The sequence below is a fragment of the Ovis aries genome, chromosome 14 (assembly GCF_016772045.2).
Source record: "Ovis aries strain OAR_USU_Benz2616 breed Rambouillet chromosome 14, ARS-UI_Ramb_v3.0, whole genome shotgun sequence".
Lineage (NCBI taxonomy): Eukaryota > Metazoa > Chordata > Mammalia > Artiodactyla > Bovidae > Ovis > Ovis aries.
This window is the reverse complement of record NC_056067.1, coordinates 54,191,612-54,217,863: the sequence shown is the minus strand read 5'-3', so window position 1 is coordinate 54,217,863 and position 26,252 is coordinate 54,191,612. Positions and strand designations below refer to the sequence as shown.

At 54.9% G+C, this 26,252-nt stretch overlaps 2 protein-coding genes across 2 annotated transcripts in view; both read left to right on the top strand.

Moving 5' to 3' along the window:
• The first annotated feature begins 238 nt into the window (after positions 1-238).
• KPTN (kaptin, actin binding protein) lies at positions 239-9,306 on the top strand. The gene is made up of 12 exons (XM_015100617.3): positions 239-533; positions 912-994; positions 1,099-1,183; positions 1,275-1,329; positions 3,301-3,376; positions 3,512-3,585; positions 3,806-3,915; positions 4,153-4,230; positions 5,387-5,462; positions 6,411-6,546; positions 6,942-7,124; positions 8,906-9,306. The coding sequence occupies exons 1-12, from the start codon at positions 308-310 to the stop codon at positions 9,032-9,034; spliced, it is 1,311 nt and encodes a 436-aa protein (XP_014956103.2). The 5' UTR covers positions 239-307; the 3' UTR covers positions 9,035-9,306.
• Positions 9,307-12,385: 3,079 nt separating this feature from the next.
• Positions 12,386-26,252, top strand: part of SLC8A2 (solute carrier family 8 member A2) — a 33,919-nt gene continuing 20,052 nt past the window's right edge. The window contains exons 1-3 of the mRNA XM_027978539.2: positions 12,386-12,519; positions 16,847-17,540; positions 21,971-22,635. Coding sequence (XP_027834340.1) covers positions 16,863-17,540; positions 21,971-22,635 — 1,343 coding nt within the window. The 5' untranslated portion in view covers positions 12,386-12,519; positions 16,847-16,862. The remainder of the gene's footprint in view (positions 12,520-16,846; positions 17,541-21,970; positions 22,636-26,252) is intronic.

Sequence of the window (26,252 nt, the reverse complement as noted above, 5' to 3'; positions counted from 1 at the left end):
CCATTTCCTTCTCCAATGCATGAAAGTGAAAAGTGAAGGGAAGTCGCTCAGTCGTGTCCGACTCTTCGCGACCCCATGGACTGCTTAATTTGCAAATCGCAGTCGCCTCGGCCCTGAAAAGGACCAAGCAGGAGCGCGCAAGCGCGTTGAAGCAAAGTCTGGAGGGCAGCCCGGCTGGCGGCCATCTTTGTAAAGGGCAGCGACCGCAGCTTCTTCACGTAATCGGTCTGCGCGCCCCGCGGACGCCCGGCGATCCACGGGTAGAGCGGGCCGCTGTGGGGGCTCTGGGAATGAGTGGTTGAGGGACATGATGGGGGAGGCGGCCATGGCCGCAGGGCCTTGCCCGCTGCGCGAGGACAGCTTCACACGCTTCTCGTCGCAGAGCAATGTGTACGGGCTAGCAGGCGGCGCGGGCGGGCGCGGGGAGCTGCTGGCCGCCACCCTTAAAGGCAAGGTGCTAGGCTTCCGCTACCAAGACCTCCGACAGAAAATCCGGCCCGTGGCCAAGGAGCTGCAGTTCAATTACATTCCCGGTGCGTGGCGCCGTCGGGCTGGGGGCTCGGAATGTAGTGTTCAGAAGGTTTCTGAGGCTCTGTCTTGGGCCAGGTCACCATGATGGGCGAACGGGATCAGGGTGATGGTGATTGAAGGGGGTCAAAGCTGGTAATCTGGAGGCACTGGGGTCAGAAGACAGGGATAAATAGGGGCCTGAAGTAGTTCGGGTTCAGGATGACTCAGAAACCAGGATTACTCCTACCCTGGTGATGGTGAACAGGACCCACTGGGACACAACAGTCATAATTTGTAGTGGCGAGAGATGACTGAGCTGTAGAGGTCAAGGGTCACCGTGGTTGGAAATATTGGGGTCACGGGCCTGCCTGAAATGTGAACTTTGAACTCTCCTCTCCCAGTGGATGCAGAGATTGTCTCCATTGACACCTTCAACAAGTCACCCCCAAAGCGGGGTCTGGTTGTGGGGATCACGTTCATTAAGGTACCCAGAGCCCATCCATCTATCCATTTTCTCCTCCTTACTGAGTCTTCCCCAAATCCCTCTTGCTGCTTCTGCCTTCCCCTGAGGCCAGTCTCCTCTCCCAGGATTCTGGGGACAAGGGCAGCCCCTTCCTTAACATTTACTGTGACTACGAGCCTGGCTCTGAGTACAACCTCGACTCCATTGCTCGTAAGTGTGGCCTGGAGGGAAAGAGGGATGAGGAAAGGGTGGGGGATGCAGTCCCATCCCCGGTACCTAACTGCCTCCGCTCCCCCTGCAGAGAGCTGCCTGAACCTGGAGCTCCAGTTCACTCCTTTCCAACTATGCCACGCAGAGTAAGTAAATCACAGGCTTGATACATTAGGGAGTGTATGTGTGCACGTGTGTGTGTGTGTGTGTGTGTGTGTGTGTGTGTGTGTTGAGAGAGCAGAGGCTGTAGCATACTGAAGACCACAGACCCACCTATAAATAATCAGACTCGTTTTGTTTTTTAGAGCATAATGCATTTAAGGTAGCCATGGACCATACTCAGCTAATGGGCTACCATTTTGCAATCCCTGAACTAGATGGTGTTAGTCACTAAGTCGTGTCCAACTCTTTGCGACCCCATGGACTGTAGCCCTCCGGGCTCCTCTGTTCGTGGAATTCTCCAGACAAGAATACTGGAGTAGGTAGCCATTCTCTTCTCCAGGGCACCTTCCTGACTCAGGGATCGAACCTGCATCTCCTGCATTGCAAGCAGATTCTTTACTATCTGAGCCACCAGGGAACCCCCTGAACTAGATAATTTGAGAGTTAATTGAGTGCTTCATTTCCAGACCTGTAGAACTCTCAAGTTTTGATATTCTAGATTAGGGCATTCCAAGATCCAGAAATGCTTTTTTTTTTCCTTGAGTTATTAGCTCTGAGATTCCAAGATCTGAAAGATCTACAGTTTGATGATTCTGAGATACTGTAATAATAAGGTCCTGGATTGGGGGCAGGAGGAGAAGGGGACGACCGAGGATCAGATGGCTGGATGGCATCACGGACTCGATGGACGTGAGTCTGAGTGAACTCCGGGAGATGGTGATGGACAGGGAGGCCTGGTGTGCTGCGATTCATGGGGTCGCAAAGAGTCGGACACAACTGAGCGACTGAACTGAACTGAACTGAATATTATCATATCTCAAGGAGACAGAATACAGACCATGAAGAGTACTGATGTGCTAGGATCCCAAAGTATAAGAATTCCATTCTGGAACACCAGTGTTCTAGCACAGGAGTTGCCAAACATTTTCTATTTAGTCTGTCTCACAGCCGCTCAGGTTGGCCACTGTAACAAGAAGGCAGCCATGGACACTGTATGAATGAATATGTGTGGCTGTGTTCCAATAAAACTTTATTTACAAAAACAGGGGAGGGACTCCCCTGGTGGTCCCTTGGTTAAGATTGCACTCCCAGGGAGAGGGTGGGATGATTTGGGAGAATGGCATTCTAACATGTATACTATCATGTAAGAATTGAATCGCCAGTCTATGTCTGACGCAGGATACATCATGCTTGGGGCTGGTGCATGGGAATGACCCAGAGAGATGTTATGGGGAGGGAGGTGGGAGGGGGGTTCATGTTTGGGAATGCATGTAAGAATTAAAGATTTTAAAATTAAAAAAAAAAAAAAAAGATTGCACTCCCACAGCCGGGGGCATGGGTTCGATCCCTGGTCAGGGAGCTAGGACGGTGCAAGCCATGTGGCATGGCCAAACAAAACAGTGAGTGAGATTTAGCCTGCAGGTCATAATTGGCCAACCTCAGGTCTATCAGATGAGAGTTTGAGAAACTGAAGTTTCTAACCCACTAATATTCTGGGTTCTATGATCTGGATAGTCTACCAATTCTCAGTCTGAATACCATGATGGCAATTTCCAAAAGTTCTAGTGTCTTGAAGGAGACAGAAAACAGAACTTCTAGAACACTGGGGTTCTAGGGTAAAGAGATACTAGTGTTCTGAGGTTCTGCAGCCCATTCTCAGAGCTCCATGTTCATTCCTGAACCCACATCCAGAATGAAGATTCTAGCAGGCGAGGGCTCTAGAAACAGAAGGTTCTAACATGCTGAGTTTCTGAGATTGGAAAGCTGTACAATCCTGTGATTCTTCAAGGGTCAGTTTCTACAGTCCTGCATCTTCACTGTGGATTCAGTGTCTGAAGCCTAGAAGGACAGGGTTCTCACAAGCAAGAGTTTTTCAAGAGGAGGGTTTTAAAACTGACGAACTCTACTACACTCAAGGTCCACCATACTGGTGTTCTAGAGTTTTTTGCTTTCAGGGTCCAGGTCGGGGATCAACTGGAGACCGTGTTTCTCCTGAGTGGGAATGACCCAGCCATTCATCTGTACAAGGAGGTGAGGCGGAGGAGGCGTGGTGAGCAGAGCCCTGCTGGGGCCACCGTGGACTGGGGTCGGGGGGGTCGGGGGTGGAGGGCGGTGTGTGAAACCAGCCACTGACTCCAAGCGGGTGGCGGGTCTCGGTTCCCCCAGAACGAGGGACTGCATCAGTTTGAAGAACAGCCTGTGGAAAACCTCTTCCCAGAGCTCACAAACCTGACCAGTAGGTAGGCGAGCCCCCGACAGGCCAGCGGGGACCGGGGCAGGCGGGCTCCGAGAAATGTGGGTGGTGGGAATTGAGCCCTAGGGAAATCAAGCCCAGAGGAGGCCCAAGGCTCTTCTAGGGGGAGGGGTGGGGTGGATGCTTGTAGGGAGGCGGAGATAGAGGGTGGGGGCTGGGACCTGGTGACGGCCCGGGGGCCCCTCTGTCCACCTGTCCACCCCCAGCGTCCTGTGGCTTGACGTGCACAACCTGCCCGGCACATCCCGGCGACTCTCAGCTCTGGGCTGTCAGAGCGGTTACGTTCGCGTCGCCCACGTGGACCAGCAGAGTCGAGGTGATGACGGGGCGGGGCTCGGACATGGTTAGGGGCGGGGCCTTGGGGTGGGGCGGGCACTCCGGGCTTGGGGCGGGGCTGGCAGTGCAGGCTGGGGGCGGGTTTGGGCGGGGTTTGGGCGAGGCTTGGGCGAGGCTTGGGCGGGGCCCGGGGCGCTCAGGGCTGGGGGTGGGTCCCGGGACTGGGGCTCGCACTCAGTGCTGAAGGCGGGGCCCTGAGTCCTCGCCCTCCACACAGAGGTCCTGCAGACGTGGACCATCCTTCAGGACGGCCCCATTTCCCGAGTGATCGTGTTCAGCCTTTCGGCCCCCGAGGGTGAGTTCCGGGCGTGGGCTCGGCTCCCCCCACCCGCGTTTGTACCCCTCTCCCTAAACGTCCTGCTCCCATCGTTCCTTCCGTCCTCCTGGGTGCCCCACTCCGGCCCAGGACTTACCCTGCCCCATCTCTCCCCCCACGCTCCTGAATTTCACTCCCAGCTACTTGGCCCGGTGGTGGTCTAACCTTTAACCTGACCTTTTACCCTGGAGTTGAACTTCCGCCTTCCCCTTGGTGTCTCTAACCTTCACCCCTCACTGTGCCACTTCCCCTGACCCCCGTCTCGGGCCTCAGGACTTGTCATTCTGTGTCTTGCTGCCATTCAGACCCAAATTCTTCTCATGGACTCAGCACTGGCCCCGGACTCGAGGTCTCTTCTTTCCCCCCACGTGTTGATCTGTTCCTCTTATTCTGGTCTGTCCTTCTCTCGTGTATTTCTTTTTCTTTCTTTATTTGGCTGCGTTGGGTCTTAGTTGTGGCATGCGGGATCTTTCCTTGCTACGCACAAACCCTCTAGTTGCGGCGCTCGGACTTGACTGCTCTGTGGCGTGTGGGATCTCAGTTCCCCAACTTGCGTCTCTTTTATTGCAAGTCAGATCCTTAACCACAGGGCCACCAGAGAAGTCCTTGGTGTTTCTCTTGGTCTGACCTCTGTGGTCTGTCTTCCATCCCTCCTCCTGTGGTTTACCCCTGATACCCCTACAGTGATCTGAGGACTTTCATATTCTCATCTAACCATGTTCTCATCTAACCTGGTGGTCTAACCTTGAATTTTGTCTTGACTTTGCACCTCAGGGCATGTGGGATCTTAGTTCTTAGTTCCCCAACCAGGGATCAAACCTGCATCCGCTGTACTGGAAGCACAGTCTTAATTCCTGGGCCACCAGGGAAGTCCCCTAACCTTGGGCTTTTTAAACTGTTATCCAACACCTATTCCTCCTCCTGACCTCTGACCTCCATCCTCCTCTCGTGGTCTAACCTCTAACCCTCCACCTGTAACCAACCCATCGTCAAGCCTTTCTGCTGCTGCTGCTAAGTCGCTTCAGTCGTGTCCGACTCTAGGAGTCTAACCTGTGTTCCTCTCAGGTATGGAGGGGTGGGGAGGAGGGACCTGGGACCTGTCCGCTCACACCTCCCCCACCTGTTCCTTCGCCAGAGATGGAGGACAGGCCACAGCAGGAGGAGTACAGCGTGCTGGTGGCCAGCATGTTGGAGCCGGCGGTGGTGTACCGGTGAGGGGCACATGGAGGCGGGCGGGCCCTGTGCCTTTGCACCACGGCCTAACCTGTTCATTCTCCACAGAAAGTAAAGCTTTGGGTGTGGTGGTTCAGGGCTGGGTGGGTAAAGGTGTCCATGTCCCAGGGAGAGAAGCACCGAGTGTTTTAATCTAGAACTTGTAGGAGATGTGCTGAGACCTCGGGGTGGGAACTGAGATGTCCAGCCCCACTGGGATGGGTGTGTGCTAGGTTATTCGGTCCGACTCCTTGTGATCCCCATGGACTGCAGCCTGCTAGGCTCCTCTGTCCATGGGATTCTCCAGGCAACAGAATTGGAATGGGTTGCCATGCCCTCCTTCAGGGGATCTTCCCACCCCAGGGGTCGAACCTGCATCGGCAGGTGGGTTCTTTTGCCTCTGCCACCACCTGGAAAGCTCCTTGGGGTGCAGAACATGTCGCAGATATTTAACCACCGGCTCTGTGTGGGAGAAAGCCCTGGTTTGTAACGTCTGCCCACGTCAGTGCTCTCACCATGGTGGGATTTCGAGTCACTGACACAATGCCAGCACGCTCTCAGGGTTTCTGAAAATGGCCTAGTCAGCTCCTGTGAGCCAGTACAAGCCAGCTGTGCACACCTGGTGGGCCGTGAAGGTGTCCAGTATTGGGTCCAGGCTCCAGAGGACTACGCATGTGTCCAGACTGGAGGCGGCAGGGTCCCCAGAAGGAATGGTGTGGGTTTCTACATGGGACTGAGATGATCCCACCTTCAGGGGACCGTGTGAGTGTCCGGATCGGAGATGCCTTGAGCACCTCTGGGTGGATAGGAGGATGGCCGGCTTGGAGACGAGGGTGTCCAGGCTTCAGCAGGAACAGAGCCTCCAGACCTGACACGTGAGGATCTGGTGCTCGGGGTGGTGGGCACTGCACCTGACCCCAGTCTTCCCGCCGTGTTCTGACCCCCAGCGACCTGCTGAGCCGGGGGCTCGAAGACCAGCTTCTCCTGCCGGGCAGTGACCAGTTTGACAGTGTCCTCTGTGGCCTGGTCACCGACATCGATCTGGACGGGCGGCCGGAAGTACTGGTGGCCACCTATGGACAGGTAGGGCCAAGGGGTGGGACTGTCACAGCCCATGCCCTGTGCCGCTTGCCTTCTCCCGTGGGACCCCAACCCCGCCATGTGACCCCAACCCCTCCATGTGACCTTGAGCCATATGTGACCCTGACCCCCTGTGTGACCTTGACCCCATGTGACCCCATCCCCCTGTGTGACCCTGATCCCCTTGTGACCCCGATGCCCACCGTGTGACCCTGACCACCCCATGTGACCTCAACCCCGTGTGACTCTGATCCCCCTTGTGACTCTGATCCCCCATGTGACTCTGATCCCCCCATGTGACTCTGATCCCCCCATGTGACTCCAGTCCCCCTGTGTGACCCTTTCCCACCCCCATGACCCCACGCCCACCGTGTGACCCTGACCCCCCACCCCTGCAGGAGCTGCTCTGTTACAAGTACTGCGGCCCCGGGCGTGGGCTCCCCGGGGCCCCGTGTGGCTTCCGCTTGCTGTGGCGACGGGGCTTCTCCAGCCCCCTGCTGGCCATGGCGCATGTGGACCTGACCGGGGACGGGCTGCGCGAGCTGGCCGTGGTCTCCCTGAAGGGCGTGCACATCCTGCAGGTAGCCAGGGGCCCTGAGGCGGGACTTCTCACCCGCCTCAGTGAGGGCGTGTCCTCAGGGGAGAGGGAGCTCTGGGGCCTGAGCCCACCTTCAGGCAAGGGGGGCAGTCTTGGCTGCAGGCCTCCTCCTGGGTGTGGAGGGCGGGGTGTGACTCCTGTTGGCCCAGGAGAAGGGGGCTGCGGCCTCATAGCGAGGGGCGAAGGGGGCTTGGCTGCGCCATCTGTCACCCCCGTCCCCCTGGCCTCCCTCAGCCCCCCGCACTTCTGTCCTTCCGTCCCCCCGCTCTGTCTGACTCTGCCCCTTCCCCAGCCTGGATCCGTCTGTGAGCTATTTGCACCCTCCCACTGCCCCCTGACTGACCTCGGCCCTCCCCCTGCAGCCACCCCCTCCTCCTCATGTGTGACCCGCTTCACCCTGCCCGGGAATCTCACTTCCAGCCTGTCTCCGGCTTTCTGCCACAGTCTAACCTCGAGCCCTTCCACTCTGGTCTAACCTCTGAACTTTCCACTGGGGTCATGCCCTTGACCTGCTGCCAAACGGCCAGCCTTCTCCTGAACTTTGACCTCTCACCCTCCCACATCAGCTTCACTGCCCTTATGGTTTAACATCCAACCCATTCCCGAGGTCCAAGGTCCAGCCTACAACCATCCCTTTCTACTTAACCTCCAACAAACATAGACAAGATTTCCCCAGTGGCTCAGCAGGTAAAGAATTCGTCTGCAGCTCAGGAGACCCAGGCTTGATCCCTGGCCTGGGAAGATCCCCTGGAGGAGGAAATGGCTACCCACTCCAGTATCCTTGCCTAAAAATCCCATCGACAGAGGAGCCTGGCAGGCTACAGTCCAGGGGGTTGCAAAGAGTTGGACCCAACTGAGCTACTAAGCACAGTGTAGTATAACCTCTGACCTTCTCCCTGTGGCCTGACACCCACCCTTCAGCTATGAGGTATCTCTGTCTCCTTATCTGCTGTTTGCCTTCCCCCTGCCTCTGGCCTGACTCCAGGCTCCTTCCCCACGTGGTCTCACCTGAGTGCTTGAACTGCCTCCTCTGAAGGTTCTGCTGGGGCCTCTTCCTTCAGCCTAGCCATCAGGGGAATGGTCCAGATTAGATCACATAGAGATAGAGGCCGGGCCCCAGGGAAAAGGCGTGAGGTGCATGGCATGAAGGGTGGGCCCCCGGTAGACCAGGATGAGGAGGGGTCTGAGGCTGGGCCAGAGTGGGAGGGGCTTCCCCTCCACCTCGCTCTCACGCACTAGCATCTCTTGCCGTGCTCTGTCAAGCTGTTGCGCAGTGACCTCCCCACTCTGACCCTCCAGCCCGGGTCTGGCTCCGTCCCTTGTGTGGTGACATATTCCTCTCTTGGCCACTGTGGTCTGCTCCTTCTCGGGCCTGTGGGCCTAACCTTTTCTGCCAGGGTCTCACCTCTGTCCCCGTCTGCCGTGCTCTAACCTCAGCCTCTGTTCAGTGGTCAGTCCTTGCTCCCGTGCACCTCGAGCTCCCCTTCGTCTTGATTCTTCCCCTCCGTCCCAAGTTCTAACCTCAGACCCGCACATCTGGGGCTGGGCTTTGTTCCTCCCGCTAGAAATTCACAGAAGGCCATGGCCCTGAGTCTGTGCTTCACCGCATCACAGAGACCCGTTCCCTCCGCCCACGTGGTGGTCCTCTCTCCAACCTCCGGTTGTGGCTAAGCTTCCAGCTTTGAGGGGTGCGGTGTAACCCTCACCCCTCCAGCTCCATCCCAGCTCTGCCCGCCTCCTTCCTCCTCCTCTTGTTCCCCACAGCACAGCCTGATCCAGGCCTCGGAGCTAGTGCTGACCCGGCTTCGGCGTCAAGTGGAGCAGAGGAGACGTCAGCTACAGAAGCTGGGGGACAGGGTGGGTTCTGGGCCTGCTGAGACCCTGGCTTCCTGAGCACCCACTCGTTGCCCACCCCAGGTCTGCGGTAGTGCCTTGGGGCGCTCACCTTCATGGTGGGGGAAACATCCTGAAGGAGGGGCTGGTCCGCCGAGACCCACCCTCGGAGTGATGGAGCCGTGGATCCTGCTCTGACCCTGCCCCCGCGTGCCCGTAACCCGCACTCCCCTCTCTGTGCCTCAGTGTTCCCATCTGAAAATGGGATGATCTCACCCTCCATGAGAATTGGTCAGTGGCGATGATTTCTATATCCAAAGGAACCAAACTCACTCTCGTCTCCATCGTTTTGTTCGGCAAGCGTTTGGCAAGGGCTCACGATGTGCCAGGCTGAATGTCGGGAGCCGGATTTCCCCGGAAGAACTGAGGGAGGGGACTCTGGGGACTGGGGATCCAAAGTCAGACCCAGGAGTGGGACTGAAGTGGAATCGCAGTGTAGATTTCAGAGAAAAGAAAGGAAGTTAGGCCCTCCGAGGAAGATGGAAGTTCATCCTCCAAAGGAAGACTTCGGGGTTAGATGTTTGCACGTAAGCTCAGGGTAGACCCCAGTGGGAAACTCTGGATCTTGGGTGAGGGCTCAGTGGGATGATAAGGAAATTGAGCCTCAGAGGAAAGGAGGTGGCTGGAAAGGACTGTCGTGGGAGACTTCCCTGGTGGTCCAGTGGCTAAGACTCCGTGCTTCTGATGCAGGGGGAAAGTGAAAGTGAAGTCGCTCAGTCATGTCCGACTCTTTGCGACCCCGTGGACTGTAGCCTACCAGGCTCCTCCGTCCATGGGATTTCCCGGGCAAGAATACTGGAGTGGGATGCCAGTTCCTTCTCCAGGGGATCTTCCCCACCCAGGGATTGAAACCGGGTCTCCCGCATTGTAGGCAGACGCTTTACTGTCTGAGCCACCAGGGAACCCATGTTCAATCCCTGGTCAGGGAACTAGATCTGGCATTCTGTAACTAAAAAGATCTCGTATGCTGCACCTAAGACAGCCCAGCCAAATGAATAAATATTTTAAAAAAGAAAAGACTCATGGGGAAGCCACAAGTTGTAACAGAGGGCCTGCGGTCAGACACCCTGTGAATAATGCTGAGTTGGACACTAGCAATTTACTATGGTTAGACCTCACACCTTCCCTGGTGGCTCAGACAGTAGGAATCTGCCTGCAATGCAGGAGATACAGGTTTGATCCCTGGGTCAGGAAGATTCCCCTGGAGAAGGGAATGGTTGCCCACTCTAGTATTCTTGCCTGGAGAATCCCATGGGCAGAGAAGCCTGGTGGGTTACAGTCCATAGGGTCACGAGAGTTAGACACGACTGAGTGACTAACACTTTCACTACTTTCGTACCTTACACCAGGGGTCAAAGTTAACACCCTACAGAAAGTGATTGAATTTAGGTCCCCACAGGGGAGTGCTGAGACGAGCCCCAGGAAGACAGGACTCGGGCTATACTGTGCTGGAAAGGACTAAAGGTAGTCCTAATTGAAAAGCCCGAGAATAGGAGGGGGCACCTCGCCTGGTGGCCCAGTGGTTAAGAATCTGCCTGCCAGGGGACATGGGTTCGATCCCTGGTCCAGGGACTAAGATGCCACAACTATGCCCACGTACCACAAGCCACGACTACTGAGCTTATGCACTCCAGAGCCCATGCTTGGCAACGAGAGTTTGTGCACCGCAATGAAGACTCAGCATAGCCAAAAACATATAACAAAGAAAAGCCCAGGGGATTAGGGGACCCCATGGCTGTAGGAATTGTCCTTCCTGTGGCCACTTCCATGGCACCAGAGAAGGAATCCAGGCCTCCATCACAGGGACCAGAGGAGGGCAGGGGTGACAGGAGAAATACTGCCAGGAGTAGAACCCTGTCCAGAGGGTTGGGGACCCATTCCCGAGCAGGGGAGGGGAGAGGGGGGTCCAGGTTGGTTGGGGATGGGGCGCTGCTTCCTCCCTGGCAGTTGGGGAGGGGAGGGGAGACTCTTGCTTCCTGGTGGGGAGGGGCAGGCACTACGGTCATTCTGGCCATCTGTCCACCTCCTGCCATGGAAGTCCACACGTCAGTCTGACCATCTGCACCACCAGTGAAGACCAGGCTGTCTACCAGTGCCCTGCAGTGGGTCTTCAGGAGGCTGGAGCCCACCAATTCCTGGCTGCCCCAGACCTCCTCACCTCCCGGAGCCCAAGCCCAAGCGTGGGAAATTGCACGCAGCTGGAGCTGGGTCGTCTCTCTCCCTCCTGGCAGTGAGCCTGAGGGTGTCCAGCCAGGACGGGTGGCGGTGGGCATGGGCCACTGGCCAGAGCAGGGTCTTCCTTCTGCTGCCTGTCTGCAGAGGAGAAATCCTCTATCACCTCCTGTCCTGGGTGGGAGTGGACCCTAAGGTGGGATTGGGGGCTTTTAACTAGTGATGTTGTGGCTTCGTGAAGCCTGTGCATGGGTGTGCACGTGTGCATGTGTGTGTGTCTGTTCTCCATTTCAGGATTTGTGAGTTTGGGTTCCCGGTGCTGCAACTGTGTTCCCGATCCTTTGCAACTCACTTCCTGACTTCTTGCCAGCCCCTGAGTCTGGGACTGTGTGTGGTGTAGCAGTGAAGGGTAGAAACTGAAGGAGCACTTTACCATTTTGTGCCTCAGTTTCCCTATCTGTAGAATGGGACGAGTAGCATTTCCTTCACAGGGTCTTCAGGCGGGTCCGTTATGTCAACACGTGTCAAGCACTTCCTAAACATGTTGTAACAACGTCTGGCACGCGATAAGGGCTGCACTGTTATTATTATTAATGGCTGCCTTTGTGGTTGTTTCTGGCTGGCTCTGTGAGGCTCTGTCTGCAGGCCCGGCATGTGAATTTGGATCTTGACTCTGGCTAAAAACATTTTTGCCCTCCCCCTCCAGTTCTGGGAGCCTGGAACTATTTGTAGCTCTTTCGCCTCTTTGGTCCTTGTATGGATCAGAGACTGTGTTGGTGGGGGGCGGGGGCATCGTGGACGATGCTGCTGAATGACCCCCAGAACCCCGCCCCCCCAGACACACACACACACACACACACACACACACACACACACACACACGCCCTCCGCCGCTGTCCATTGCCTGTGGTGCTGAACGCAGAGGGTGGGTGGGAGGCTTGGGCTGCCTCATCCCCCCCCTTCCCCACCCCTCCTCCCTGTAGGCCCCTCCCCTGCCTCCCGCGCCGGCCTCCCTCTCCCCGCCTCCTCCTCCTCCCCTCTTTCCCCGGCTCCGCCTCCGCCCTCTCGGCTCTCCCCCGGCCCCCCTCCTCCCTCTCCAGCCGCCTCCCCCTCCCCCGTGTCCCTCCCCCCTCCTCCTCGCCTCTCCTCCTTCTATCCCCTCTCCCTCCCCTCCTCCCTAGCTCTCCCTCTCAGTCTCCAGCTCTTCTCCCTCTTCCTCTCACTCTCTCTCCCTCTGTCTCTCTCTATCGGGCGGAGTCGCCCACCACTGCCAATCCAGTGCTGGGGGAACCTGCTCTAGGCTGTAGCCGCAGGTAAGAGACCCCCAGTGAGAGGAGGGAGGGCTGGGGGGAAGGATGAGCTACCCCAGGTGGGTGGAGGGGGGCGTTCGAGGAGCCGCTTTTCCCTGGGCTCCGTTATGGAGAGTAGGGGGCTGCATATCCTGGATTGCGGGTACCAGGGCCCGAACGCGGAGTCGGGGGCCACCACCAGCAGCCAACATCCTCAGCCCCTCCTGCGCTTCGGGGAGCGTGGCGGGCCGGGGAGGGGTGCCTCCTGGGCACTGAGGGGGTGCGAACACCCCCGCCCCGTCTGGGGCAGCCCCCCTCCTCGCGTTCTCCGCCTCCGCCCCCGCCCTCCTGTGTCTGGGTCTCGCCTTTCTGTGCCTCCACACCTCTCAGGGTTCTCGGTCCTGCCGAGTCTGCCTGTCTCTGAGTCCCTGACTCCCTCCGTCTCACTCTCTCCATGCCTGGGTCTGGTCCAGCTTTCTGTGTCAGTCCTGGGTCTCTCTCCCTGCCTTCCTCTTTCGCCATCTCTGTGTGTTTCCCTGGGTCTCTGGTCTCTACGCTCTCAGCCTTCCTCTCTGTCTCTCTCCATCTCCGCATGGGTCTTCCTGTCGCTCCCCTTCCTCTCTCATCTCCATCTCTGTCTCCAGGCACCTGCTCCCTGTTCCTCTCTCTTTCCTCCCCTCTTCCTCTCCCTGGTTAACTCTGCCTCCTACACACCTTTGTCTCCGCCCCTGGCCAGGGGAGACCTGGAGGAAGAAGATCCCCCCCCCCCCCCCCCCCACCACCGCCTCAGAGTGGGCTCGCCCGGGAGGCACGGAGTCCCCCAAACTCCGCTCCCTTCCTCCGCCGAGCTCCCCCACCCCGTCCTCCCAGTTGGCACCCGCCCATCCTTCCCCTGAGCTCAGAGCTCCTCTGCTTGCCCCTGCCTGATTTCTGGCATCCCGAGGCATTCTCGCAGTCTAACCGTGCCCTCTGTAGTGAAGACCGAACTGGTCCTGTCTTCAGTCTGCCCTCCCATTCCTCTTCCTATTGACGGGACCCCGTCCCTCTTGCCGTCTCACTCCTGTACCTCTTTTGCCATCTGTCCATTTCGTGACTCATTCATTCTTTGGACAATTACTGAGCCCCTTTCACTGCTCCAGGCAGAGCAATAATAGGTCCTGGGTCGGGCCAGGCCAGTCCTTCCTGCAGTCTTGCCTCCATCCCTCTCCTAGTGTGCCAGCCCCAGACCTGTCTTCCAGAAGGAGTGGAGCTCAGAAGCTTCTCCGCTGCCCCTTGAGGGCTCTGGAAAGGGCCCTTCTGAGTCTTGAGGTCCCTCTTCTTTCCTGTTGGGAAGGGGGGCCCCAGAGGAGGTGGGAGAGATGAGAGGTGTGGGGCTGAGCCTGTAGCCCACACTGATGGGGTGAGGCCCTCTAGTGAGTGCCCATGAGGGGCTCTGGGTGGGTTAAATCGAGCACAGGTTAGGAGCCCCGGGCCTCTGTCCTGCCCATGACTTGAAGCTTCTCGACTTGACCAAGCTCTTTGCCCCTCCCGGTGTCAGTTTACCAATGGATGTATCACAGCCTGAACACCAAGACTGCGTGTGTCTGTGTGGGATCCCCCAGCGGGGACACCATGTGCAGGGCTAGGGGGGCGGGGGGACCTGGGTCGCTCAGGGGCAGGAAGCGGGAGTGTTTAGAAGGCTGTGTCCCCACCGAGGGGCAGGCAGCAGGCACCCCCTGCCCCTGCCCTGAGCGCTACTTACCGACAAGAGGGGGTCCTACCTGGCCTGCCAGCCTGACCTCCCCACCCTGCTCAAGCTTGCAGTCCCCATCCTGCAGATGAGGTGTCTGAGGCCCCCAGATGGGGGCGAGGCAGAACTAGGGCACTCCCCACTGACCCAGCTGGCCACCGGCCCAGGAGGGTGGGGAGAGACAGCCCCAGGGACAGATGATGCCCGCCATCTGCCCTCCGGAGTCCCACCCTGGCCTCCACCTGATCCTTTTGCCCCTGGATACCCAGCTTAGGTTTCAGGGCAGCTGGGGAAACGAGAAAGGCAGAGGCAGGAGTCTCAAGCAGAAGCAGCCCAGCTGTCCCCAGTGACAGGGCTCCGACCTCTTGGTGGCTCATCACACAAGTGTTTATCCAGTGCTTTCTCTCCCTGACTGCTCTTCTCCTAAGGCTGCAGGGAGAGGAAACCAGGTGTTGCAGGAGAAAAAGCCATTGAACCAGGCTGCTTTGCCCAGCTTCGGGGCAAGGAGGGCGGGTATCAGAACACCCACTGGCTGACCCTGGTTTCCCCTGAGGACCGAGGCAGAAAGGACAGGTGGTTGGATGCGAGGCAGAACTTCCCAGGCCGAGGCCCTTCCCTGAGTGAGGGGGTGAGAGGCTATCGATGAATTCTTGACTCCCAGGTGGCCCTGGGTTCTCCTGAAAGCTAGGGGCTGATGAGGAGGGAGGGAGGAGAGAGAGTGAGTCTTTGCTTTGGATCCTGGTGGGTCTGTAATTATGCCTAAGTCGTTGCTAATTAAGGGGCTGCTAATTAGACGTATCATTAGAGGCCTTGCTGAGGGGGTAATTGTGCGGTGGCCCTTTAAGAATCACCCCTCTACCCCGCCTACACACACACACACACACACACACACACACACACACACACACACACACACACAGACACTCACTCACTCACTCCTTCTCAGGGAAGTTCTGCCAACATTCTGCCTCCCTCCCCCGGCTCTCAGTCGTGAGGATACCAGTGTGCGTTGGGGGCAGGCTGTGGGCTAGACTCTGAGAAGAACTTTCTCAGACAGAAATGGATGTTATGGGAGAAATGAGGCTGGTGGCCAAGAGAGGGGTCAGGGAGCAGGCGGCCCTGAGGACCCCTCCCTTCCTTTCTGAGGCCTGTTTTATAGGCTACTGGGTTACCACAGCAACACAAGTTTGGGGCGGGGGAGTTGGAAGTCAGGACCACTCTTGGAGAGAGACACTGGGAGCCACAGAATGGCTGCTGGGGGTCACTGGACAAGTTACTAAGCCTATCTGAGCCTTGGTCGGCTCATCTGTGAGATGGCTGGGGACTCCCCAAAGTTGGGAGGGTGTCATTCCGAACAGTGTGGTCAGGGAAGGTGACCTCTTAGTGGAGAGCTGAAGGAGGAGAGGGAGAGGATACGCTGGGAAGAGTGTCCCAGGAAGGAGGAACAGCAGGTGCAAAGGCCCTGAGGCAAGAACTTGTCCAAAGAGCAGGGAAGAGGCAGTGTGGCTGAGGCCAAGTGAGGGAGGGAGAGAGGGAGAGAAATGAGACCAGAAAGAGAACGAGGGGACCAGATTGTGCGAGACCTTGGACTTCAGTGTTTGGAGAGAGACTGGAGCCATGGGGGGCGTGTGGTGCTCGTGGTTCTGATCGGATAGAAAGATGTGAAATGATTTTGCATTTATAAAGGACACCTAGACACACAGACATAGCCACTCAAGCCCAGGACCAGAGGCAGGAAGATAAGGACTGACCCCACACCTACACACGGGGCAAAAAACCAACCTGGGGGTCACGATGTCACGGCTTCTAAGGAATCTCCCACTTCCCAGAGGCCCAGGTATCCTGGAGAGAGACACGTGCTAGCATTGCGGGGCAGAATGTGAGTGAGAGGCCCGCCAGCAGCCCCTCCCCAGCCCTACCTGAGACAGGAAGAACAAAGAAGCACCTATACAGTCCAAATCCCAAGCAGGAGCCCTCCGAGCACCAAATTGGGAAGCATAGGAATCACCGAATGAGTTGAGGGTCCCCCCCAGCACCTTGCCTCACCCACAGACTTACTCATTCTGCGTCCTTCCGTGCCTAGCTTCCCCCTTCCGTGATATGTCTGTGAGATGCATCTGCGATGTTGGCTGTATCAGTTGTGCACCGCCTTTTCGGTGCTGTATAACATTCCAGAAGTGTGCCTCTTCTGCCCTGTACCTCTCTTACCAATAGGCATCCAGCTTGTTTCAAGCTTTATTATCAATGAAGCTGCTGTAAACACTTGTGTATGGGTCTTTCGTTGAACCCTTGACTTATTTCCCTGGGTACATTCCTGGGAGTGGAATTGCTGAGTCCTGGGATATGTGATGTCAACTGTAGTTTCTCATAGAGGCTACATGTCCATCAGCAGCGCATGGTGCCTTTATCTTTCTATGTCTTTCTCAGCCTCTGCCTAGCACAGAGAGAGTGTCTCTTTGTGTCCCTGTCTCTGAATCTCTGTCTGTCTCTTCTGGTCTCTCTCCTCCCTCTGTTAGTCCCCAGCTTCTCCCCCATTCTCCGCCTGCAACAAGCTCTGACTCCTGAGCAAGAGGGAGGAGGGGTTTGCTCCCCTCACCCAGACTTCCTCCTCCTCCCCCACAGGACCCTGCCCCCCTCCATGGCTCCCCTGGCCTTGGTGGGGTTTGCACTCCTCCTGGGGACTCCGCCATGCTCAGGGGCGGCCACCCCGACCCCCTCCCTGCCACCTCCCCCAGCCAATGACAGCGATGCCAGCAGTACAGGGGGCTGCCAGGGCTCCAACCGCTGCCAGCCAGGGGTCCTGCTGCCCGTCTGGGAGCCCGATGACCCGTCGCTGGGGGACAAGGCAGCCCGGGCCGTGGTCTACTTTGTGGCCATGGTCTACATGTTCCTGGGTGTGTCCATCATCGCCGACCGCTTCATGGCCTCCATCGAGGTCATCACATCCAAGGAGAAGGAGATCACCATCACCAAGGCCAACGGCGAGACCAGCGTGGGCACCGTCCGCATCTGGAACGAGACAGTGTCCAACCTCACCCTCATGGCCCTCGGCTCCTCAGCCCCAGAGATCCTGCTGTCTGTCATTGAGGTCTGTGGCCACAACTTCCAGGCGGGCGAGCTGGGCCCGGGCACCATCGTGGGCAGCGCTGCCTTCAACATGTTTGTGGTCATTGCCGTGTGCATCTATGTCATCCCGGCCGGCGAGAGCCGCAAGATCAAGCACCTGAGGGTCTTCTTTGTCACCGCCTCTTGGAGCATCTTCGCTTACGTCTGGCTTTATCTCATCCTGGCCGTCTTCTCCCCGGGTGTGGTCCAGGTGAGCAAGGATGCACGGGCATCTCCTGGGCGCATGTGTGTCTGCACAGTCCAGAGGGGTGGCCTCCTGGGCTTGGAGAGTCAATGCCTGTGTTTGCCGAAACGCATGCTCACATCACCCACTCCAGTGTTCTTGCCTGGAGAATCCCAGGGATGGGGGAGCCTGGTGGGCTTCTGTCTGTGGGGTCGCACAGAGTCGGACACGACTGAAGTGACTTAGCATAGCATATGCTCACATCTGAGAGGGCCACCGGGTACGGTTGTCCAGGTCGTGCATTGCACAAAGGCATTGGGCCAGAGAGGGCAAATTGGGGCTGGAGTCTGGTGGGTATTCCCCAAGCCAGGTCTGGATGGCATTGCAAACTCTGGAAAGAGCTCATCCATGCAGAACCAGATGCCATTTTGTAATATGCCCATCTGGAAATGGCATCTTTGAACTCTCTCAAGGGTGCCATGTGTGCTAACAGAGTCCTAGTGATCCGTGTAAGGCATGTGACAGTCTAGTCAGGTATTTGCCAGGTATGGTCACATGTTTTCCTATACTCCCTGCCTTTCGCATAATTTATTTCCACTTTTGCAACTAGACATCCCCCATTTGCATAATTCATTTTACAGTTGCAGAATCCAGCCCTGTGTTTTCTGACAGTGCTAATTGATTTGAGTAACTTGGTGCAATTTGCATAGTTTGCCCATGGACTTTGTATCTGCATAATCTAGCTTTGTGTTTGCCAGACATGCAGTCATGGTTTACATAGTTCAGTCATTATTAATAATTGATTACTGACATTGAGATAATTTATACCACTTCACTGTAATTCATACCCATATCGAGTCCAACCTAGGCATAAACCCAGCCCACTGAAAAGACCACTTTGCATAATTTATTCCAATAGTAGGAAAAAAATTTAGAACCATAGCTGCATAATTTACACCCACATTCACATAATCACTTGCCTCTCATTTATCCAGTGTCTTAACGGGCCTATTGCTTAGTCTCCTTTAAAACGTTCGCCTAATTTATTTCCCACAGCCCCACGATTGCCACCTACATTTGCATAATTTATTCATGGGCCTGGCTTAATTCTCTCACACACATGCATAATTTATTTGAGGCTACCCAGGATTCCTTTATCCAAGTGTATAATCTACTCAGACATATCTGTCAAGTTTTGCCAGCTATAGTTTCTTTCCAGGAAAGATCTAAAGTTAGAGGTATAAATATTCTTTGCAGATGTTATCTAGGCAGGAGGAAGGAAGAAACCACAGTGAGGAAAAGAGGGAGGTGGAGCACCAGAAGACAGGGATGAGGGAGGAAGTGAGACGGTTACTGTGACTGACTCCTGACTGTGGTGCTGAGTTTCCTGGCTGCCAAGGTGAAAAGTACAGACGATGCTTCCCATGGTCTCAGGCACTATTTTAAAAAGGATGCTATCCTGACTCGGGTTGTCCCAAGTGATCCGTGACAAGGATTTACACCAAAACTGTGAAATGGATTTTAGACACTGTGGGGAGGAGGTGGGATCGGGAGGGAGGAGGTTTCTCCTGAGAAGGAGCTGGCTCCATCAAAGGGAAGACAGTGTGAAATGCCGCAGGTCTGGGTGCAGAAGTGGTTCTGGAGGATCCCTTCTGGAGTAACACGGAGACCAGACTTCTGGAATGCTTTCACGAAATAACCAAAAGAATGGGCATGAGATCAAGATGATGCCAGTCCCTCCTAGATGCTTTGAACGGGGGCAGGGAGGAGATGGGTCTGGCTCAGAGTTTTCTCTGGAAGTGCTGTGTGACCTCAGGCAAAGCCCATACCCTCTGGGCCTCGGTTTATACATCTGAACCATAGAAGGGGTTGGACTAGACCGTTGGTTCATCTTCTTTAAACAGTTTTATGTGTTGGCTGCACTGGGCCTTCTTTGCTGTGAGGGTTTTTCTTTTACTGCACAGAAATGGGGGCTCCTCTCTAGTTGGGCTTCTCAATGCAGTGGCCCCCTCTTGTTGCAGAGCACAGTCTCCAGAGCACAGCTTCAACAGCTGTGGTGCATGGGCCTAGTCGCTGCGAGGCGTGTGGGGTCTTCCCGGACCAGGGATCGAACCCATGTCTCCTGCATTGGCAGGCAGATTCTTTACCACAGAGCCATCAGGGAAGCCCTTCTTCTTTACATGAGGTCCTCTTTTTTCATTTCTGATTTTAGCGAGGCTCTCTTTTTCTTCAATCCATTAATTTGACTGCAGCATTCAGGATCTTTAGTCGCAGCATGCGAACTCTTAGTTGTGGTATATGGGCTCTAGTTCCTTGAACTGGAATTGAACCCAGACCCCTCTGCATTGGGAGTGCAGTCTTAGCCCCTGGACCACCAGTGGGTGCCCTCACAGGCAGATATGAATCTATTAGAATCACCTTTTGTTTACCTGCAGGGAAGAAAGCAGATCTCAGGTGTTGGAGATCTCGCTTCTGATTAAGAGAGAATCGCCCACAGCGTAGACACTGGCCAGTTCAATGAGTGCAAGGCAAGAGCTCATTTTACAGCTTGCGTGGAAAATTCAGTTTCTTTTCACAAACCTGCCGGTGGCTTTGTGTGGTTGTACTATTTCCAAGTCCAATTTTTTTCTGAACCAGTAAACACAGCAACAAGGGGCTGTGCAATGAGAGCTTAAAGATATTTTCCCTACCAGGCTCATTTTAAAGATACCTCTGGGGCCATCCGATTTGTAAATGCTCTTTAATCTTCTCTTCCTTATCTTTGATGAGAAAGGTGACATATGCATCTTTACATGAATATTTCAAGGAGAACTGTCAGGTATTGGTGGATGTTTCCTATGTGTACCTTCTGCCAGACCATGGACAGCCTGAGCCGCAGAGTGCAAAGAGCTCAAGATAATAGTAATATAGTGACGGTACTATAAAAGTAGAGACAGTGCATGTGGGCTTAGCCGTGTCTGAGTCTTTGTGGTCCTATGGCTTGTAGCCGGCCAGGCTCTTCTGTCCATGGGACTCTCCAGGCAAGAATACTGGGGTGGGTTGCCATGGCCTCCTCCAGGGGATCTTCCTGAGCTAGGGATCGAACCCGGGTCTCCTGCATTGGCAGGCGGATTCTTTACCACCGAGTCACCTGGGAAGCCCACTAGTAATAACGATCACATTAATTTCACATTTTGTCTATCTTCCACGTATCAGTAACTGACAAGGCTGAGTGCTAGGAGTGCGTGAGCTCATTCAGTCTTGGAACGTCCTCATTTTACTTATAAGAGCCTGGGCATCCCTATTCTAGAACCGGGGTCTAAACTCAGCCTTGCCCTGTCTCTCTGGGGAGGTAGCATGTAAACATGAGAACTTGCTTTATGAGGCTGTCAGACGATGAGCCAAACTTGTGCCTCTTTTAGAGTCAGAGTCCAATCCCTAAGGGCCAAAAAAATCCTACGGAAGGAGAATCTGGCAAAGGCTGTATTCACTGGGAGGGGGGGGGGGAGGAGTTGGAGGCAAGGAAGAGGGCAGACCCTGGGTGATGGGTGGAGTTTGGAGAAGTGGAGGCATCTCGGGTGAGGAGGGGCGGAGGGGCAATGAGGTGGGAGAAAAAGATGGAGAGAGAGACCAGCACTGCCCCTGGACAGGGGCTGGGACCACAGGGTGGGGCGTGTCCCTGACTTGGTGGTGGCTGAGGATGTCTGTGTTCTTTGCACGTGAGCAGCGTGACAAACGGTGGATGGATGGATGGATGCGACCAAGGGAGAGAGAAAAAGGGTGAGGGCAGGAGAGACATAAAGACATAAAGAGAGAAGCCGGGGGTACAGGGAAGAATCTCATAGGAGAGAGAGGTAGGTATCTAAAAAAGATATAAAAGACAACGGAGACAAGGAGACAGGGGCCACCAGAAAGGAAGAAACGGAGGAGGAAAGATAGACAACCAACTGACATAAGGACTTCTCCGGCGGCCCAATGGCTAAGACGCGGAGCGCTGCGGTGCAGGTGGCGTGGGGTTGACCCCTGTCAGGGAACTAGATCGCGCATGCTGAGACTAAGACCGGGTGCAGCCAAATAAAGAAATAAACATTAGTTATAAATAAATAAATACCTTTACAGCTTAAACAAACAAACAAACAACAAGCCAGCTGACATAGAGAATGAGACTGGAGGCAGGGAGAAAAAGAGATAAGGACCAGCCTAGCCAGAAAGATGGGGAAAGGCAGGGAGAAGCAGAGACGAGAGCCAGAGAGAGGGAGAGACACAGATGGAGGGAGAGACAGAGACACAGAGAAACGGGGAGAGGCTGAGATGAAGAGAGGCAGGAGGCAGAGACAGCAGGAAGGCCGGATGGGGAGAGATTCAGAAGAGGAGCTCGGGTGAGGGCAGGGACCCGGCGCTGCGGAGGTTGGCGGCGGGCGGGCCGCGAGCGCGCCCCCTGCCGGCGCGGCGATCCTGACCCGCGCGGCCGCCCGCAGGTGTGGGAGGCGCTGCTGACCCTCGTCTTCTTCCCGGTGTGCGTGGTGTTCGCCTGGATGGCCGACAAGCGGCTGCTCTTCTACAAGTACGTGTACAAGCGCTACCGCACCGACCCGCGCAGCGGCATCATCATCGGCGCCGAGGGCGACCCCCCCAAGAGCATCGAGCTGGACGGCACGTTCGTGGGCGCCGAGGCGCCGGGCGAGGTGGGCGGCCTGGGCCCGGGCCCCGCCGAGGCCCGCGAGCTGGACGCCAGCCGCCGCGAGGTCATCCAGATCCTCAAGGACCTGAAGCAGAAGCACCCGGACAAGGAGCTGGAGCAGCTGGTGGGCATCGCCAACTACTACGCGCTGCTCCACCAGCAGAAGAGCCGCGCCTTCTACCGCATCCAGGCCACGCGGCTGATGACCGGCGCGGGCAACGTGCTGCGGAGACACGCGGTGGACGCCTCGCGCAGGGGCACCCCGGCCGACGGCCCCGGCGAGGACGAGGACGACGGCGCCAGCCGCATCTTCTTCGAGCCCAGCCTCTACCACTGCCTGGAGAACTGCGGCTCCGTGCTGCTGTCGGTCACCTGCCAGGGCGGCGAGGGCAACAGCACCTTCTACGTGGACTACCGCACGGAGGACGGCTCCGCCAAGGCCGGCTCGGACTACGAGTACAGGTGGGTCGCCTGGGGGCGGGTGGGCAGGGAGGGCTGGCGGTCCGCGGGTCACAGGCTCCGCCGTCCAGCAGCCTCCAGGCTCCTCCGTCTCCTGGCTGCGTCTGGCGCCCATCCTTACTTTGCGATGGGCCGACTTGCTGGATCCATTCATTCATTCATTGCTGAGAGTCTACTTTGAACCACGTACTATTCTAGACATTTGGCACAGGCTGCTGGACAAGACGGACAGCGTGGCTGTCCACTGACCACCGTGGGCTGCTGCTCCCGGTCCATGATACATCTGTGCCGTCCTGTGCTTGACGCTGCTCTGCGTTCCTTATTATAGCTCCATACCATGCCACTATTAAAGTAAAAAAATATTTTTTTAATGAGTATTTTTTTGGCTGCACTTGGCCTTTGTTGCTTTTGCAGGCACTTCCTCTAGTTGCAGCTCACAGGAGCTACTCCTGGATGTGGTGTGCGGGATTCTCCTTGTGGTGGCTTCTCTTCTTGTGGAGCACAGGCTCTAGGCGCTCAGGGTTCAGTAGTTGCAGCTCGAAGGCTCAGTGGTTGCGGCACATAGGCTTGGTTGCTCTGGGGCGTGTGGAATCTTCTTGGAGGGATGAAACTCATGTCCCTGGCCTTGGCAGGTGCATTCTTACCCACTGCGCCACCAGGGAAGCCCTAAAAAAGTTTACCAATCACCTACTACATGTGCCAGGGGTATACCTCTGTGAACAAGATGGCTAAGGTCCCTACCTTCAAGTTGCAATAAAGTTATAAACTATGAAACATACAAAACCATCAGGTGATGGCAAGTGCTGTGGGGGAAAACGAAGTGGGGTCAAGAGGAGAGACGGTGTCCTCACTGCCTCTGGGTCTTTGGTTCCACCATAAACCCACCCGCCTTCTGAGCCCTCCTGTGTCTCCCTGCCAGCCCCTCTCCTCACCCCTCTTTGAGCAGAACTGTGACCTTAGCCAGCTATTCCTACTGTGCACCTACTAGGTGCCAGAAGTTTTTTAAAATTTTTGGTTGAAATGTAGACTTACAATATTGTGTTCATTTCCACTGTATAGCAAAGTGACTCAGTTATCCATATATATATTCTTTTTTCATATGCTTTCCATTATGGTTATCACAGGACATTGAATATAGTTCCCTATGCTATACAGTAGGACCTTGTTTTTTATTCATCTGCCATTCAGATTTTTTTAAGGGTTCAACATAGACAAGTAAACAAGGTAATAACTTCTGTGTCCTCATGGGACCACAAAATTCTTTATGTATTTGTGCAATAGATCTGTCTATACCACACTCTTTCAAGAATTATAGGTTTACAGTATGTTTTGTTAACTGATGTGCAAGTCTCCCATGCAGTTCAGTTCAGTTCAGTCACTCAGTCACGTCCAACTCTTTGAGACCCCATGGACTGTAGCACTCCAGGCCCCCCTGTCCATCACCAACCCCCGGAGTTTACTCAAACTCATGTCCATTGAGTCGGTGACGCCATCTAACCATCTCATCCTCTGTTGCCCCCTTCTCCTTCTGCCCTCAATCTTCCCCAGCATCAGGGCCTTTTCAAATAAGTCAGTTCTTCCCATCAGGTGGCCGAAGTATTAGAGCTTCAGCTTCAGCATCAGTCCTTCCAATGAATATTCAGGGTTGATTTCCTTTAGGACTGACTGGTTTGATCTCCTTGCAGTCAAGGGATTCTCAAGAGTCTTCTCCAACACCACAGTTCAAAAGCATCAGTTCTTTGGTGCTCAGATTTCTTTATAGTCCAGCTCTCTCACATCCATACATGACTACTGGAAAAACAATACCTTTGACTAGACAGACCTTTGTTGGCAAAGTAATTTCTCTGCTTTTAATATGCTGTCTAGGTTGGCCATAACTTTTCTTCCAAGGAGCAAGCGTCTTTTAATTTCATGGCTGTAGTCACCATCTGCAGTGATTTTGGAGCCCCCCAAAATAAAGTTTCTCACTGTTTCCATTGTTTCCCCATCTGTTTGCCATAAAGTGATGGGACCAGATGCCATGATCTTAGTTTTCTGAATGTTGAGTTTTAAGACAACTTTTCACTCTCCTCTTCCACTTTCATCAATAGGCTCTTTAGTTCTTCTTCACTTTCTGCCATAAGGGTGGTGTCATCTGCATATCTGAGGTTATTGATATTTCTCCCAGCAATCTTGATTCCAGCTTGTGCTTCATCCAGCCCAGCTCTTGTGGTTTCCTATAATAACAACATGTACCATGTGTCTTTTCTGTGCCAGCAACGAACCTGGGCAATGGAGACCAGCAATAAATGAAAGACGTAGAAATCCCTGCCTGTTCTAACACAGCTGACACTCTCTTAGGAAAGACAGGTCATTAGAAAGTGCACCTTCAGTGTATTAAAATATCAGTGGTGTGAAGAGTAAAGAAAAATACAGCAGGATACAGGAGAGAGCGCTGATGGCTGATCTTCTCATAAGTTTCACTTACTAAGTTGAAACCGAACTGTTCACATCTTTGTTCTGTCATCCTGCAGCATGGGACCCCTTTGGCCACCCATGACCTCCTCCCTCCATCCTTTCCCCTCATCCCACATCTCTAGCCTCCTTCGACTGAAGAGAAGGCATTCACCATGTGAGGGCCTGCAGTCAGCCCGCCTCTTCATCCTTCCACTCCAACCCACACCTCTGGTCCGCACTGCCCTCATCAAAACCCCAAGCCTTTGCAAAAGGAAGTGAGTACAGGTATCACTTGCTGGGATCAGAGGCTGCCTTCTCACCTGCAAATGACCTCGGGAAGGAGATGTTTGAAGTGAAGGAGTAAATGCTGCTCAGTGGTGGAGCCAGAGCTAGCAAGAGTTGACACCTTTCCCTATGTCTCTGCTCTCCCAACCCAGCTGATAGTCACAGGCCTGGCATCACTTATCAAGGCAGGTTAGGTCTAGGGCTGGGAGGGAGGACATGTAAGTTCCAGCCCCAGCTTAGCCCTGCCCCCTGTTCCTGGGGTAAGTTCCTGCCTCAGTCTGGGCAGGTAAGGCTGTCACGTACAGTTGTTGAGGTTGTGCACTGCAAAAGAGCAACATGTCTAAGGAAGTGCTATTCACATAGTGGACACTGTAGAGTTCTGTGTCTATGGCGACAGTTCCAGATTCATGGAAAGAGTGTCTTGAAGAAGGGATACCTTTTTCTAACTTGCCCGCAGGCATCACTAGGCTCGGGTGGTTCTGTGGGGTTTTAGTTTCTCCAAATTAATAATGACCTCTATGACCCCCAAATGGCACAGCTCTTCCAAGATTCTGAGATTTAAGCCTCTATAATCCTAACACACTAAGGGTCAAAGGTTTTAAGATTCCAGGATTCCAAGGTTTTAGTATTCTAATCTGTACCCCAGACCATCTCTGATCTGATGGTTCTAAGATTTTTCATCTTCTCAGATTTTGTGCATCCACAAAATGAGTCCTGGGAACCTAGCCTTCTATGATTCTGATACCTGGTTTCTAAAATCCCCATGTTCTTTTTCTCCCCAGCTTTTTATTTTGAAAAATTTCACACCTGCAGAAGGGCTGCAAATATATAGCCTGGTGAACCCTTATATAACCTCCACACAGATATTCACCAATTGTGCCTATTTTGTCCTGTGGGCA